General features: G+C 43.2%; 1 protein-coding gene across 19 annotated transcripts in view; it reads left to right on the top strand.

Moving 5' to 3' along the window:
* tanc2a (tetratricopeptide repeat, ankyrin repeat and coiled-coil containing 2a) overlaps positions 1 to 14420 on the top strand; it is a 1428811-nt gene that overhangs the window by 1095210 nt on the left and 319181 nt on the right. For all 19 annotated transcript variants that reach the window (XR_011937462.1, XM_072486954.1, XM_072486971.1 and 16 more), the window contains one exon: positions 2075 to 2356. Coding sequence is in view for 18 of the 19 variants with exons in the window: in XM_072486954.1 (XP_072343055.1) it covers positions 2075 to 2356 (282 nt within the window). In the remaining variant the exon portion in view is untranslated. The remainder of the gene's footprint in view (positions 1 to 2074; positions 2357 to 14420) is intronic.

The raw sequence follows: 14420 nt of genomic DNA, 5'->3' as shown, positions 1-14420 counted from the left end.
ACAGACACTCACAAGCTCTTTTCAAACTGCAAAACTAAACTGCAAAATGGCTGATCTGAGCTCAGCCCCACCCACTTTCTGACATCACTGTTTTCTTAAAGGTACATTGCTTAAACATCCATGTCTTAAAGGTACTCTCACATGACACATTACATTCATCCCCCACCATCTGGCCTGGGCTTGCAAAATCCTACCAACTGTCCTGGCTTGAGACAATTCACACCTCTTTAAACTGGGGTTACCCCAATCTCTGGATCTGTAAAGACTTAATTACCTGCAAATGCTTGCATTCAAAGCATTGTCTTGCAACTTTGACTTTGTATATATATATATATATATATATATATATGTTTCTGGAACACACCTCTTCATTCACCTGAGGAAGGAGCAGTGCTCCGAAAGCTAGTGTTTGAAACAAACCTGTTGGACTTTTACCTGGTGTTGTAAGACTTCTTACTGTGCTCACCCCAGTCCAACGCCGGCATCTCCCCATCTTGAATGAACATGCATACATTGTGTCTCGGTAGCCATTTTTAAGAACCCAACTCCATTTTATCGCATTTTGGGATCCCAAAATTCCAGTTAATATACCGTCAGTAGACAAAACCCTCTGCGTCAAAGCAGTGCTTTGAACGAATTCAAGATCTGACTATCAATAATGTGGTTGTGAAATGTTCATCATGAATTTTATCCTGTTCTGTCATTTCTCTGAGAATGAAACTTCTGCGTGATGTATGGCAGTGGGACACCGGCAAATGATAGAAATATGTTTAGTAGGACAAAGAGATTATGGATGTGGCCACTTGGGATGAAGTTAAAAGCTAGGAGCCATAATCCAAAATTGTCACGAATAAATCAGATAAGGTATTGCGGTGAAACGTCTTTAACTGGAGAGTGATTAGATTGGGGAGCTTGTTGCAATACGAAGACAAATAACATAGATGCATTTAAGATGAAGCTAGATAATCATGAGTGAGACATATTAGGTTATATTCCTACTGCTTTGGTATGGTAAAAGCAACACCTAAGGCAAATCAAATATCAATATCTAAGTCAAATATCCAGATCATTGTTTGATGATGTGTTTCGGGTCTGATTAGGTGCTCCGTAGATGGGATGTTTTAATCTTCCATCCAAGTTGTGCTGGTGATAGGGTTGAATAACCTGTTGCTGAGCTGTAATTTCCCTGTAACCTGTTCATTGAAATGACCGTTTGCTTTTGGGAAATTGTAGAGTGATATTCTGCGATAGTTAATATCAACCTGGTATTGAGCTGATTGATGATCAGACTAACTAATCACATTACTTATCATTTAGAAAGGAAACAGGAACAGTTGAATCAGTAATGGAATGATTAATACATGAGAAATATTATTTTCTTAAGTAGTTTAGGGCTGCTATGACATGCAGGAAAACCTTTGCACTTACAAAAAAATCTGTCTTCTCCTTAACTTTGCCCTTCTGAATTTTCTGGTGATAAGTTGGAAAAATGATTTGAAGAAAAAATTTGCACTGCACGTTTCACATCGAAGGTGTACATTGATCAGCTGTCAGTGGAATAGATTGTTGCAGCAGGGATATGATGTAAATCTGATCTAAATTTGAACCACAGACATTCTAAAATTTCAGGAATTTGTTTGGGAGGAGGAGGATTAACAATTGAGGAATGTTTGTATAGAAATTGGAATGGAATGCATCAGGTTATCGACAGTTCAGGCTATTTCAACGGTGGGTGTGCAGACTCTCACTGATGTAGTTCCAATTGGTTTGGGCACATTTGAGCTTCTCCACAGAATGCTGAGACTTCTTGCGGATTGTAAAGGAAGGTTGTTTGGGACGTTTGCAGCCAGGCTCTACCTTAAATTGACAGGCAATCGGAAACTTGGGGTCATGCTTGTGGACTGCATGGAGGTATTCAACAAAGTGATCATCCAATCCTCCATTTCTTCTACCTTTTCTGTTTTTGACACCAAGTCTTTGGCCAGTTTTTCTTTTGAAAATTATTGTGCGTTTTTTCTGTTGTGATTAAATTATTGAGACTAATCTAACTACAGCTATTTTACTATTTCCATAGTACGCTTTGCACCATACAGACCTCCGGACATCTCCTTGAAGCCACTTCTGTTTGAAGTACCCAGCATCACCACTGACTCAGTGTTCATTGGGCGCGACTGGCTCTTCCATGAAATAGATACACAGCTAAAATGTGGTAATCCGAGTGTGAACAGAGGAGTTGTGATCATAGCCAATATTGGATTTGGGAAAACAGCCATCATCTCAAGACTGGTTGCACTCAGCTGTCATGGTTCCCGAATGAGACAGATTGCATCTGATAGTCCTCATGCATCACCAAAGCGTATGTACTTATTAATAAATGTTGTCTTTTTATGCATTTGCATGGGAGTTGGAGAGAAAGTTAGTGTGCTGTTGGGAGCCCATCTATATTCTACCACCTCTTCACTTTTCCTTCTTCATTCCAACCCCTTCCTCTCATTCAGTCTTATTCCACTTTCATTCTTCGTCCATCTAAGAGTTCTATTCAGATAAAAACATTTATTCATGAACAACTGAAGGATTAATTAAATTTGAAAGGATGTCTTCTCTTAACTATCTCTACACTTATGGGAAACTTTTCACTCAACTAGATATTTGATTCCTACAGATTTTACTGTTTTTACTGAAAGTGTTACTGTTCCTGGATGAGTAGGAGTTGACTCAACAAAAACTTGAAGCAAGAGAACACTTTGCAATGAAAGACCTGAAGGGCTTCTGTGATATGGCATATCAAAGTATTCATATACTGTGCTACAGAGCAGTAGAATACAGAGAGGACCTTGATTCCTGATTTCAGCCATGCTGTCAGGAGAATGTGCCACACAAGGAAGGAGAGCTGAATTAGAGATTATATACAAGGCTACACCTATCAAAAAGGGATATAAAATATAAACTAACATAGCAAAAAAGAAACAGGAAATTATTCCATTCGTCAGTATGCATATGGAAGCTGTGTCCACTGTAATTATGCTGAGTTCTTATATAAATATGTTTCAACCCTATCATCGCTGTGCATAGGTTTGAACAAAATGCCTTTGGGACTATATATTTAGTTTACAATTCCAAACCGTGTAATATACTTAAAATAGCATTTATTAGCATTTATGTTTTATGGCATGGTGCCTCACTCCCAAAAAATGAACAGCACTTCCCTTCAATCTAGAGGATGTCTCAGTTTTCTCATTTTGCTCCAGAAATGTAGGAAACTCATGTGGCTGGTCTTTTACATGTAGGTTGAGCTATGTAAATGAGCAACCAAGGGTTTCAGCAAATGTGCCTCTAATTCAGAGCAAACAACAAGGAAATTTGCGTGTATTGATTCATCCATGTAAAACGAGCATAGATCAGATATTGTCTTAAGATCATGAAATAATGTTGGTTTGTGAGCTTCTCTGCTTGTTAGCATTTGATTCAGATCCACACCAATTACAGGTCTGTGGTTAGTGGTTGCAGGCACTACTTGCTGAAGTAAGAACAGAATACCGCAGTCAAAATCAAGTGCCATTCAGATAGAAGTGGGGCGGCATGGTGGCGCAGTGGTTAACACTACTGCCTCACAGCGTCGAGGACCCGGGTTTGATTCCGGCCTCGAGTCAATGTCCGTGTGGAGTTGGCACATTCTCCCCGTGTCTGCGTGTGTCTCACCCCCACAACCCCAAGATGTGCTGGGTAGGTGGATTGGCCACGCTAAATTGCTGCTTATTTGGAAAAATAAAAAAAAAGAAGTGCAGTGGGGGAGAAATTGATGGTAATTAAGGTGAAAGAGAAAGGGATGATGGCAAAATAGTCCCTCCATCATAAGAAATGGAGATATCAACATACCACTGATCAGAAACTGAACTGGACTAGCGATATAACTAATATGGCTGCAAGAGCAGGTCAGAGGCCTGGAATCCTGCGGCGGGTAGCCTGCCTCCTGACTCCCCAAAGCCTGTACACCACCTTCACGGCACCTGTTGTGAGTGTGATGGAATACTCTCGACTTGCCTAGATAAGTGCAGCTCCAATAACACTTGAGAAGCTTGACACCATTGAGAAGCTTGACACTATGCAGGCAAAGCAGCCCACTTGATTATTTTCCACAAACATTCAACCTCTGCACCACTGGCGAGTAGTGGCAGAAGTCTGTCCATCTACAAGATGCAATGTAGGAACTCACCAAGGCACTTTTAGACAGCACTTTCCAAATCCACAACCACTACCATCTAGAAGGACACGAGTAACAATCCAGACTTGGAAATATATCACAGTTCCTTCGGGTTAAATACTGTGGGTGTATCTACACCTCAGGGACTCAGCGGTTCAAGAAGCCAGCTCACTACCGTCTTCTTGAGGGGAACGAAGGATGAGCAATAAATGCTGGCCTAGCCAACGACGACACATACCACATGAACAAATTTTTTAAAAATCTGATGGAATTTTTCATCTCATAGGCTTACAATTAAGACCATTCTTGACTTCTCAACTATTTCTGGTCGTGAAATGCTTGGTCGTCTTTTACTAGTTATTTATGTCTGAATTTCTTTGATGAATATGGCTGTTTGCGAGAAAAGGAAGGGGTTAATGCATCACAGATAATTTATGTTTAACAAAATAATTTCTAAATCAGCACAGACTTTGGGAGATGAACGGCAGTTGAACTAAAATAAAAAGCAGCTGTTGGTAAAATACTGCTCCATTGCGCATTTCATAAATTATAAACTTTCTGACATTCTTAAAAAAAACAGGCCTTCAAGTTGTTTTCATTAGCAGATCAGTGAATGTCGTGCAGTAAATTTAGAAGGAACGAGGGTAATCATATCTTCTCTCGAGATAAAAACAGCCACTAATTCCTAACAGAGACTGAACAACAGTAAAGTTGTTTGTATTTTCCCATGTTGTTTTCCCTGATTTCTTTCAGTTTACCTGTTTGTAGAATGATGAAATAAGTTGCAAAGATATACAACTATACATTAATAAAACACTATTATGTTTATCAATGGATAGGTAGTGCAGGGGATCATCTTAGTGCTGGTGAAGCAATCAAGGTTCTCAACTGTCAGGTTTCGGACGAACACTCAGGTTTTTTAATTAAATGAAAATTTTTCCTATTCGTATCTCCTAAAAATAAGTGCTGATGTTCTGTTATCAAGAAAGAGAAAATTAGAAGTCTAGTAATATCTTTAGCCCACCTTTAAGTGTGAGCTTTAATAATAATAATACACTGGGGTACAGAATCCAAGACTGCCAATGTTAGTCTCAATCAGAACTGTCTGAAGAGATAAAATAACAACTTATATTTCAGGAATATTATAAAACCAAGCATGACAGGGCCACATACAAGGAGATAATAAGTCAGATGAAAAGTTTGGCACGTTTTAAGGAGCATCTTAAAGGAGGAAACTCAGGGAGTGGTGTAGGGGGAGCTTAGGCTTTGGCACTGAAAGCACGGTCACTAATTATGGAGCAATTAAAATCTGGTTGCGCAAGATGCCAGGATTTGAGAGACACAGCTCAGAGCGTTGTGGAGCTGAAAAAAATTGCAAAGAGAGGGAGAGGCAAAGCCGTGGAGGGATTTGAAGGCAAGGATAAGATTTTAAGCATGTTTTGTTTTTAGATTGGGAGCCAATGTAGGTCAGCAAACAGAGGAATGATAGGGGAATGGAACTTATTGCAAGTTCAGACATGAACAGCAGTGATTTTTGAATGATCCCCAGTTTATGGGGGGCAGAATCTGAGAGATTGCCATGACTATTTGGAATAGTCAAGTATTAAGATAACAAAAGCATGAATGAGGGTTTCAGAAGCAGATGAGCTGAGATAGGGGCAAAGTCAGGTGATGTTACAGAGGTGGAAAGAGGCGGTCTTAGCAATAATATAAAATTGATAACAGATATTCATCTCCATAGAATCCCTACAGTGTAGAAGGAGGTCATTCGGCCCATCAAGTCTGCACTGACCTTCCGAAAGAGTATTCACCCGCCTTATCCCCGTAACCCCACCTGGACACTAAGGGGCAATTTCTTTAGCATAGCCAATCCACCTAATCTGCACATTTTTGGACTGTAGGAGAAAACCAGAATAGACAGGGTAGAATGTGCAAAGTCCATACAGGCAGTCACTCAAGGCTGGAATCGAACCTGGGCTCCTGATGTTGTGAGGCAACAGTGATAACCACTGTGCCACGTGCCTACCAAGGTCAAATATAAGACCAAGTTTGTGACAGACTGTTGCCAAGGAGTGGGATGGAGTTGGTATCGAGGGAAGCAGGGGCTGAAAACAATGGCTTCAATGTAAGCAATATTTAATTGGCAGAAGTTTCTGCTCATCCAGTATTGGATGTCAGATAAGCAGTCTGATAATTTAGCAGCAGCTGTGGAGTCTAGAAGGTGGTGGTGCTGAGGTAGAGCTGAGTATCATAAGTGTACGTGTGATAACTAACACTGTGCCTTTGGATGGTGTTGCCACGGGGCAGCATGCAGCTGAGTAAGAAAAGGTGCCAAGGATAGATCCTTAGGGATACCAGAGCTAATGGTGCATTAGATGGAAGATAACGATTTCCCTGGCTATGAATAGATAGATAAGGTGAGAGAGGTCCCACCCACCTGTGTATCGATTGACAAATCAGAGAGGACAACTTAAGATAAAATGCTTTGAATGAAAGGTCAACAACCTAAGATTTTGCTTGCCTCCTGAATGCTGAGAAAATGTTTGCTCTGGTTCATGAATCTAGAACTAGGGGCGCGATTATGTGCCTCACCCAGAGTAAGGGGTCAGTTATTTAGCACAGAAATTAGGGGAAATTTCTTCTTGCAAGGGGATGTGGATCTTTGAAATTCTCTACCCCAGAGAGCTTGGATGTATGATTATATTCAAAGCAGAGATTGATAGATTTTTGGATACTAAGCTAATTAAGTGTTGAGGGGATAGTGTGGAAAGATAAATTTGAGATAAAAAGTCAAACCTTATGCAAGCGAATGATGGAGCAGGTTTGAAAGGCCAACTCTTGCTCCTGTTTCTTATGTTCTTAAGTGCTGTTTATTGAGTAGTATCATTGTGCAATGGACGTGGATCATCAGCCAGTGTTTTCAATCAAAAGGATAGAAAGATAAGTAATTTTAAACAGCCTTAATTAAAAATATAACATTTGAGTACTTTTGTAGTCCAGATGATTCAAGCTTCTTCCCCACAGCTACTAGACTCCTCAACAACTCTCCCTCTGACTGACCTTTTACCTGTAAGAACACTATTCACAACGTCCTACGCTGCTCTTGCTCATGTATTTGCTTTGTTTGGCCCATTGTTCCGCACTGTAACCAATCATTGTTTGTCAATGTACCATTTGTCAATGTACTCTGTCGATTATTTTTTTGTCTACTATTTACGTACTGTGTCCGTTCCCTTGGCTGCAGAAAAATGCTTTTCACTGTACTTTGGTACATGTGACAACAAATCAAATCAAAACCTTACAAAGAAATTAGAATTATTTTGGCTAACTTTGAAACACAATGGGACCCGATAAAAATAGTTCAAGGCTTGCTTGATGTGGGCAATATTCTGTTAGGGAGGTATGGAAATCGAGCAACACTCCTAAACTGAATTGCATTAAGCTACTGCAGTTCACTAGTAGGGTCAGCATTATAGTACAGGTACATGTCTTATGTGTGACTTTTTTGCCATTTCCATGTGGTGGAGTTATATAAAACCTAATATGGAGCTGAAGTTGTATGAGGTGACCTCTATGAGGTGGTCTTAGACCTCCCAACGTCAGTATGTTTGGGAATCAGAACAGTACCCTGGTAATTGAGTTTCACAACTATTTTGATTTGATATGCATCAGAAAAATCAATTTTGACAATTTTGTTCAGGCATTTTGGATCTGTATGTTGATTTGTTGCAATTAATTTTAACCCACTGGTGATTTTCATTTTACCCTTGTTTTCTTCCATAAAAGTCATGGCTTCTTATGTCTGTTAACCCTTTCAAGTGATACCTGTAAGGCATAGTAAGCAAATTCCAATGTACACTTGAGTATGAAGGACAAGCTTACTAACATAGACAGGGGTCATCACACAAGAATAAATCTATGGAGAATAAGTGGACATCTATTAAAAGCATTGTGGATCAGGTTGGACAAGTAGTTAAGTTCAACTAAGATAAGGAATATAAAAATGTTCTGACGTACATCTGACGTACACAGGGGCAGCACGGTAGCATTGTGGATAGCATAATTGCTTCACAGCTCCAGGGTCCCAGGTTCGATTCCGGCTTGGGTCACTGTCTGTGCGGAGTCTGCACATCCTCCCAGTGTGTGCGTGGGTTTCCTCCGGGAGCTCCGGTTTCCTCCCACAGTCCAAAGATGTGCAGGTTAGGTGGATTGGCCATGATAAATTGCCCTTCGTGTCCAAAATTGCCCTTAGTGTTGGGTGGGGTTGCTGGGTTATGGGGATAGGGTGGAGGTGTTGACCTTGGGTAGGGTGCTCTTTCCAAAAGCCGGTGCAGACTCGATGGGCCGAATGGCCTCCTTCTGCACTGTAAATTCTATGATACTATGATACATCAGCTGGAATATTGAAGTGTACATGAGGAAAACATGCTTGGAGAGCTGTAATGACAAATTTGCTATTCGGCTGAGTAGCAAGCCCAAAAATATAATGGAGATGCTAAGGGATATGATACAGGGACAAAACATTGATGTTTCGGATCGTATTTTCGGGATCCTTAAGGGGGAGCAGCCCCAAGTCGTGGTCCACATAGGTACCAACGACATAGGTAGGAAAAGGGATAGGGATTTAAGGCAGGAATTCAGGGAGCTAGGGTGGAAACTTAGATCTAGGACAGAGTTATTATCTCTGGGTTGTGACCCATGCCACGTGAGAGCGAGACGAGGAATAGGGGGAGAGAGGAGTTGAACACGTGGCTACAGGGATGGAGCAGGAGGGAGGGTTTCAGATTTCTGGGTAATTGGGGCTCATTCTGGGGTCGGTGGGACCTCTACAAACGGGATGGTCTACACCTGGACCAGAGGGGTACCAATATCCTGGGGGGGAAATTTGCTAATGCTCTTCGGGAGGGTTTAAATTAGTTCAACAGGGGCTTGGGAACCTGAATTGTAGCTCCAGTATACAGGAGGTTGAGAGTAGTGAGGTCATGAGTAAGGTTTCAAAGTTGCAGGAGTGTACTGGCAGGCAGGAAGGTGGTTTAAAGTGTGTCGTCTTCAATGCCACGAGCATCCAGAATAAGGAGGGTGAACGTGCGGCATGTTGTGGCCATTTCGGATACATGGAGAGAGCAGGGACAGGAATGGTTGTTGCAGGTGCCGGGGTTTAGATATTTCAGTAAGCTCAGGGAAGGTGGTAAAAGAGGAGGAGGGGTGGCATTGTTAGTCAAGGACAGTATTACAGTGGCAGAAAGGACGTTTGATGAGGACTCGTCTACTGAGGTAGCATGGGCTGAGGTTAGAAACAGGAAAGGAGAGGTCACCCTGTTAGGGGTTTTCTATAGGCCTCCAAAAAGTTCCAGAGATGTAGAGGAAAGGATTGCAAAGATGATTCTGGATAGGAGCGAAAGCAACAGGGTAGTTGTTATGGGGGACTTTAACTTTCCAAATATTGACTGGAAACGCTATAGTTCGAGTACGTTAGATGGGTCAGTTTTTGTCCAATGTGTGCAGGAAGGTTTCCTGACACAGTATGTAGATAGGCCAACGATAGGCGAGGCCATATTGGATTTGGTACTGGGTAATGAACCAGGACAGGTGTTAGATTTGGAGGTCGGTGAGCACTTTGGTGATAGTGACCACAATTCGATTACGTTTACTTTAGTGATGGAAAGGGATAGGTATATACCGCAGGGCAAGAGTTATATCTGGAGGAAAGGCAATTATGATAGGGGATTCAATTGTAAGGGGAATAGACAGGCGTTTCTGCGGACGCAAACGAGAATCCAGGTTGGTATGTTGCCTCCCTGGTGCAAGGGTCAAGGATGTCTCGGAGCGGCTGCAGGGCATTCTGGAGGGGGAGGGTGAACAGCCAGCTGTCGTGGTGCATATAAGCACCAACGACATAGGTAAAAAACGGGATGAGGTCCTACAAGCTGAATTTAGGGAGTTAGGAGTTAAACTAAAAAGTAGGACCTCAAAGGTAGTAATCTCAGGATTGCTACCAGTGCCACGTGATAGTCAGAGTAGGAATGACAGGATAGCTAGGATGAATACGTGGCTTGAGAGATGGTGCAAGAGGGAGGGTTTCAAATTCCTGGGACATTGGGACCGATTCTGGGGGAGGTGGGACCTGTACAAATCGGACGGTCTGCATCTGGGTGGGACCGGAACCAATGTTCTCGGGGGGGTGTTTGCTAGTGCAGTTGGGGAGGGTTTAAACTAATGTGCCAGGGGGATGGGAACCGATGTAGGAAGTCAGTGGGGACAGAAACAAAAGGCAGGAAGGGAGAGTGTGTAAAGCATGACCAGAGAAAGCAGGGCAGAGAGCAAGGAAGGTCTACATTAAACTGCATTTATTTCAATGCAAGGGGCCTGACGGGCAAAGCGGATGAACTCAGGGCATGGACGGGCACATGGGACTGGGATATTATAGCTATGACTGAAACATGGCTAAGGGAGGGGCAGGACTGGCAGCTCAATGTTCCGGGGTACAGATGCTATAGAAAGGATAGAACAGGAGGTAAGAGAGGAGGGGGAGTGGCGTTTTTGATTAGGGAGAACATCACAGCAGTACTTAGAGGGGATATATCCGAGGGTTCGCCCACTGAGTCTATATGGGTGGAACTGAAAAATAAGAAGGGAGAGATCACCTTGGTAGGACTGTACTACAGGCCCCCAAATAGTCAGCGGGAAATTGAGGAGCAAATATGTAAGGAGATTACAGATAGCTGCAAGAATAATAGGGTGGTAGTAGTAGGGGACTTTAACTTTCCCAACATTGACTGGGACAGCCATAGCATTAGGGGCTTGGATGGAGGGAAATTTGTTGAGTGTATTCAGGAGGAATTTCTCATTCAGTATGTGGATGGACCGACTAGAGAGGGGGCAAAACTTGACCTCGTCTTGGGAAATAAGGAAGGGCAAGTGACAGAAGTGCTAGTGAGGGATCACTTTGGGACAAGTGACCATAATTCCATTAGTTTTAAGATAGCTATGGAGAATGATAGGTCTGGCCCAAGAGTTAAAATTCTTAATTGGGGCAAGGCCAATTTTGATGGTATCAGACAGGAACTTGCAGAGGTAGATTGGGGGAGACTATTGGCAGACAAAGGGACGGCTGGTAAATGGGAGGCTTTTAAAAATGTGTTAACCAGGGTGCAGGGTAAGCACATTCCCTTTAGAGTGAAGGGCAAGGCTGGTAGAAGTAGGGAACCCTGGATGACTCGAGATATTGAGACTCTGGTCAAAAAGAAGAAGGAGGCATATGACGTACATAAGCAACTGGGATCAAGTAGATCCCTTGAAGAGTATAGAGATTGTCGAAATAGAGTTAAGAGGGAAATCAGGAGGGCAAAAAGGGGACATGAAATTGCTTTGGCAAATAATGCAAGGGAGAATCCAAAGAGATTCTACAGATACATAAAGGGGAAAAGAGTAACTAGGGACAGAGTAGGGCCTCTTAAGGATCAACAAGGGCATCTATGTGCAGAGCCACAAGAGTTGGGTGAGATCCTGAATGAATATTTCTCATCGGTATTCACGGTGGAGAAAGGCATGGATGTTAGGAAACTAAGGGAAATAAATAGTGATGTCTTGAGAAGTGTGCATATTACAGACGAGGAGGTGCTGGAAGTCTTAAAGCGCATCAAGGTAGATAAATCCCCGGGACCTGATGAAATGTATCCCAGGATGTTGTGGGAGGCTAGGGAGGAAATTGCGGGTCCCCTAACCGAGATATTTGAATCATCGGCAGCCACAGGTGAGGTGCCTGAAGATTGGAGAGTGGCGAATGTTGTGCCCTTGTTTAAGAAGGGCAGCAGGGAAAAGCCTGGGAACTACAGACCGGTGAGCCTAACGTCTGTAGTAGGTAAGTTGCTAGAAGGTATTCTGAGAGACAGGATCTACAAGCATTTAGAGAGGCAAGGACTGATCCAGGGCAGTCAGCATGGCTTTGTGCGTGGAAAATCATGTCTCACAAATTTGATTGAGTTTTTTGAGGGAGTGACCAAGAAGGTAGATGAGGGCAGTGCAGTAGACGTTGTCTACATGGACTTTAGCAAAGCCTTTGACAAGGTACCGCATGGTAGGTTGTTGCAGAAGGTTAAAGCTCACGGGATCCAGGGTGAGGTTGCCAATTGGATTCAAAATTGGCTGGACGACAGAAGGCAGAGGGTGGTTGTAGAGGGTTGTTTTTCAAACTGGAGGCCTGTGACCAGTGGTGTGCCTCAGGGATCGGTGCTGGGTCCACTGTTATTTGTGATTTATATTAATGATTTGGATGAGAATTTAGGAGGCATGGTTAGTAAGTTTGCAGATGACACCAAGATTGGTGGCACAGTGGATAGTGAAGAAGGTTATCTAGGATTGCAACGGGATCTTGATCAATTAGGCCAGTGGGCCGACGAATGGCAGATGGAGTTTAATTTAGATAAATGTGAGGTGATGCATTTTGGCAGATCGAATCAGGCCAGGACCTACTCAGTTAATGGTATGGCGTTGGGGAGAGTTATAGAACAAAGAGATCTAGGAGTACAGGTTCATAGCTCCTTGAAGGTGGAGTCGCAGGTGGACAGGGTGGTGAAGAAGGCATTCGGCATGCTTGGTTTCATTGGTCAGAACATTGAATATAGGAGTTGGGACGTCTTGTTGAAGTTGTACAAGACATTGGTACGGCCACACTTGGAATACTGTGTGCAGTTCTGGTCACCCTATTATAGAAAGGATATTATTAAACTAGAAAGAGTGCAGAAAAGATTTACTAGGATGTTGCCGGGACTTGATGGTTTGAGTTATAAGGAGAGGCTGGATAGACTGGGACTTTTTTCCCTGGAGCGTAGGAGGCTTAGGGGTGATCTTATAGAGGTCTATAAAATAATGAGGGGCATAGATAAGGTAGATGGTCAACATCTTTTCCCAAAGGTAGGGGAGTCTAAAACTAGAGGGCATAGGTTTATACATAGATACATAGAATTTACAGTGCAGAAGGAGGCCATTCGGCCCATCGAGTCTGCACCGGCTCTTGGAAAGAGCACCCTACCCAAGTCCACACCTCCACCCTATCCCCATAACCCAGTAACCCCACCCAACACTAAGGGCAATTTTGGACACTAAGGGCAATTTATCATGGCCAATCCACCTAACCTGCACGTCTTTGGACTGTGGGAGGAAACCGGAGCACCCGGAGGAAACCCACGCAGACACGGGGAGAACGTGCAGACTCCACACAGACAGTGACCCAGTGGGGAATCGAACCTGGGACCCTGGAGCTGTGAAGCAATTGTGCTAACCACCATGCTACCGTGTTTAAGGTGAGAGGGGAGAGATTCAGAAGGGCCCAGAGGGGCAATTTCTTCACTCAGAGGGTAGTGAGTGTCTGGAATGGGCTGCCAGAGGTAGTAGTAGAGGCGGGTACAATTGTGTCTTTCAAAAAGCATTTAGATGGTTACATGGGTAAGATGGGTATAGAGGGTTATGGGCCAGGTGCGGGCAACTGGGACTAGCTTAATGGTAAAAACTGGGCGGCATGGACTGGTTGGGCCGAAGGGCCTGTTTCCATGCTGAAAACTTCTATGATTCTATGATGCGATGAGGCAAGACGTAGGATGCATCGGGTGGAGAGGAAAACTGCAGGGGATTGGCACAATCGAAATGTGGAGCTTGTTCAAGGAACAGCTACTGCGTATCCTTGATAAGTATGTACCTGTCAGGCAGGGAGGAAGTGGTCGAGCAAGGGAACCGTGGTTTACTAAAGCAGTCGAAACATTTGTCAAGAGGAAGAAGGAGGCTTATGTAAAGATGAGACATGAAGGTTCAGTTAGGGCGCTCGAGAGTTACAAGTTAGCTAGGAAGGACCTAAAGAGAGAGCTAAGAAGAGCCAGGAGGGGACATGAGAAGTCTTTGGCAAGTAGGATCAAGGATAACCCTAAAGCGTTCTATAGATATGTCAGGAATAAAAGAATGACTAGGGTAAGAGTAGGGCCAGTCAAGGACAGTAGTGGGAAGTTGTGCTTGGAGTCCGAGAAGATAGGAGAGGTGCTAAATGAATATTTCTCGTCCGTATTCACACAGAAAAAGACAATGTTGTCGAGGAGAATACTGAGATTCAGGCTACTAGACTAGAAGGGCTTGAGGTTCATGAGGAGGTGTTAGCAATTCTGGAAAATGTGAAAGTAGATAAATACCCTGGGCTGGATGGGATTTATCCTAGGATTCTCTGGGAAGCTAG

This window comes from Scyliorhinus torazame, chromosome 21 (genome assembly GCF_047496885.1).
Source record: "Scyliorhinus torazame isolate Kashiwa2021f chromosome 21, sScyTor2.1, whole genome shotgun sequence".
NCBI classification, from domain to species: Eukaryota; Metazoa; Chordata; class Chondrichthyes; order Carcharhiniformes; family Scyliorhinidae; genus Scyliorhinus; species Scyliorhinus torazame.
This window is presented reverse-complemented; position numbering and strand designations above follow the sequence as displayed.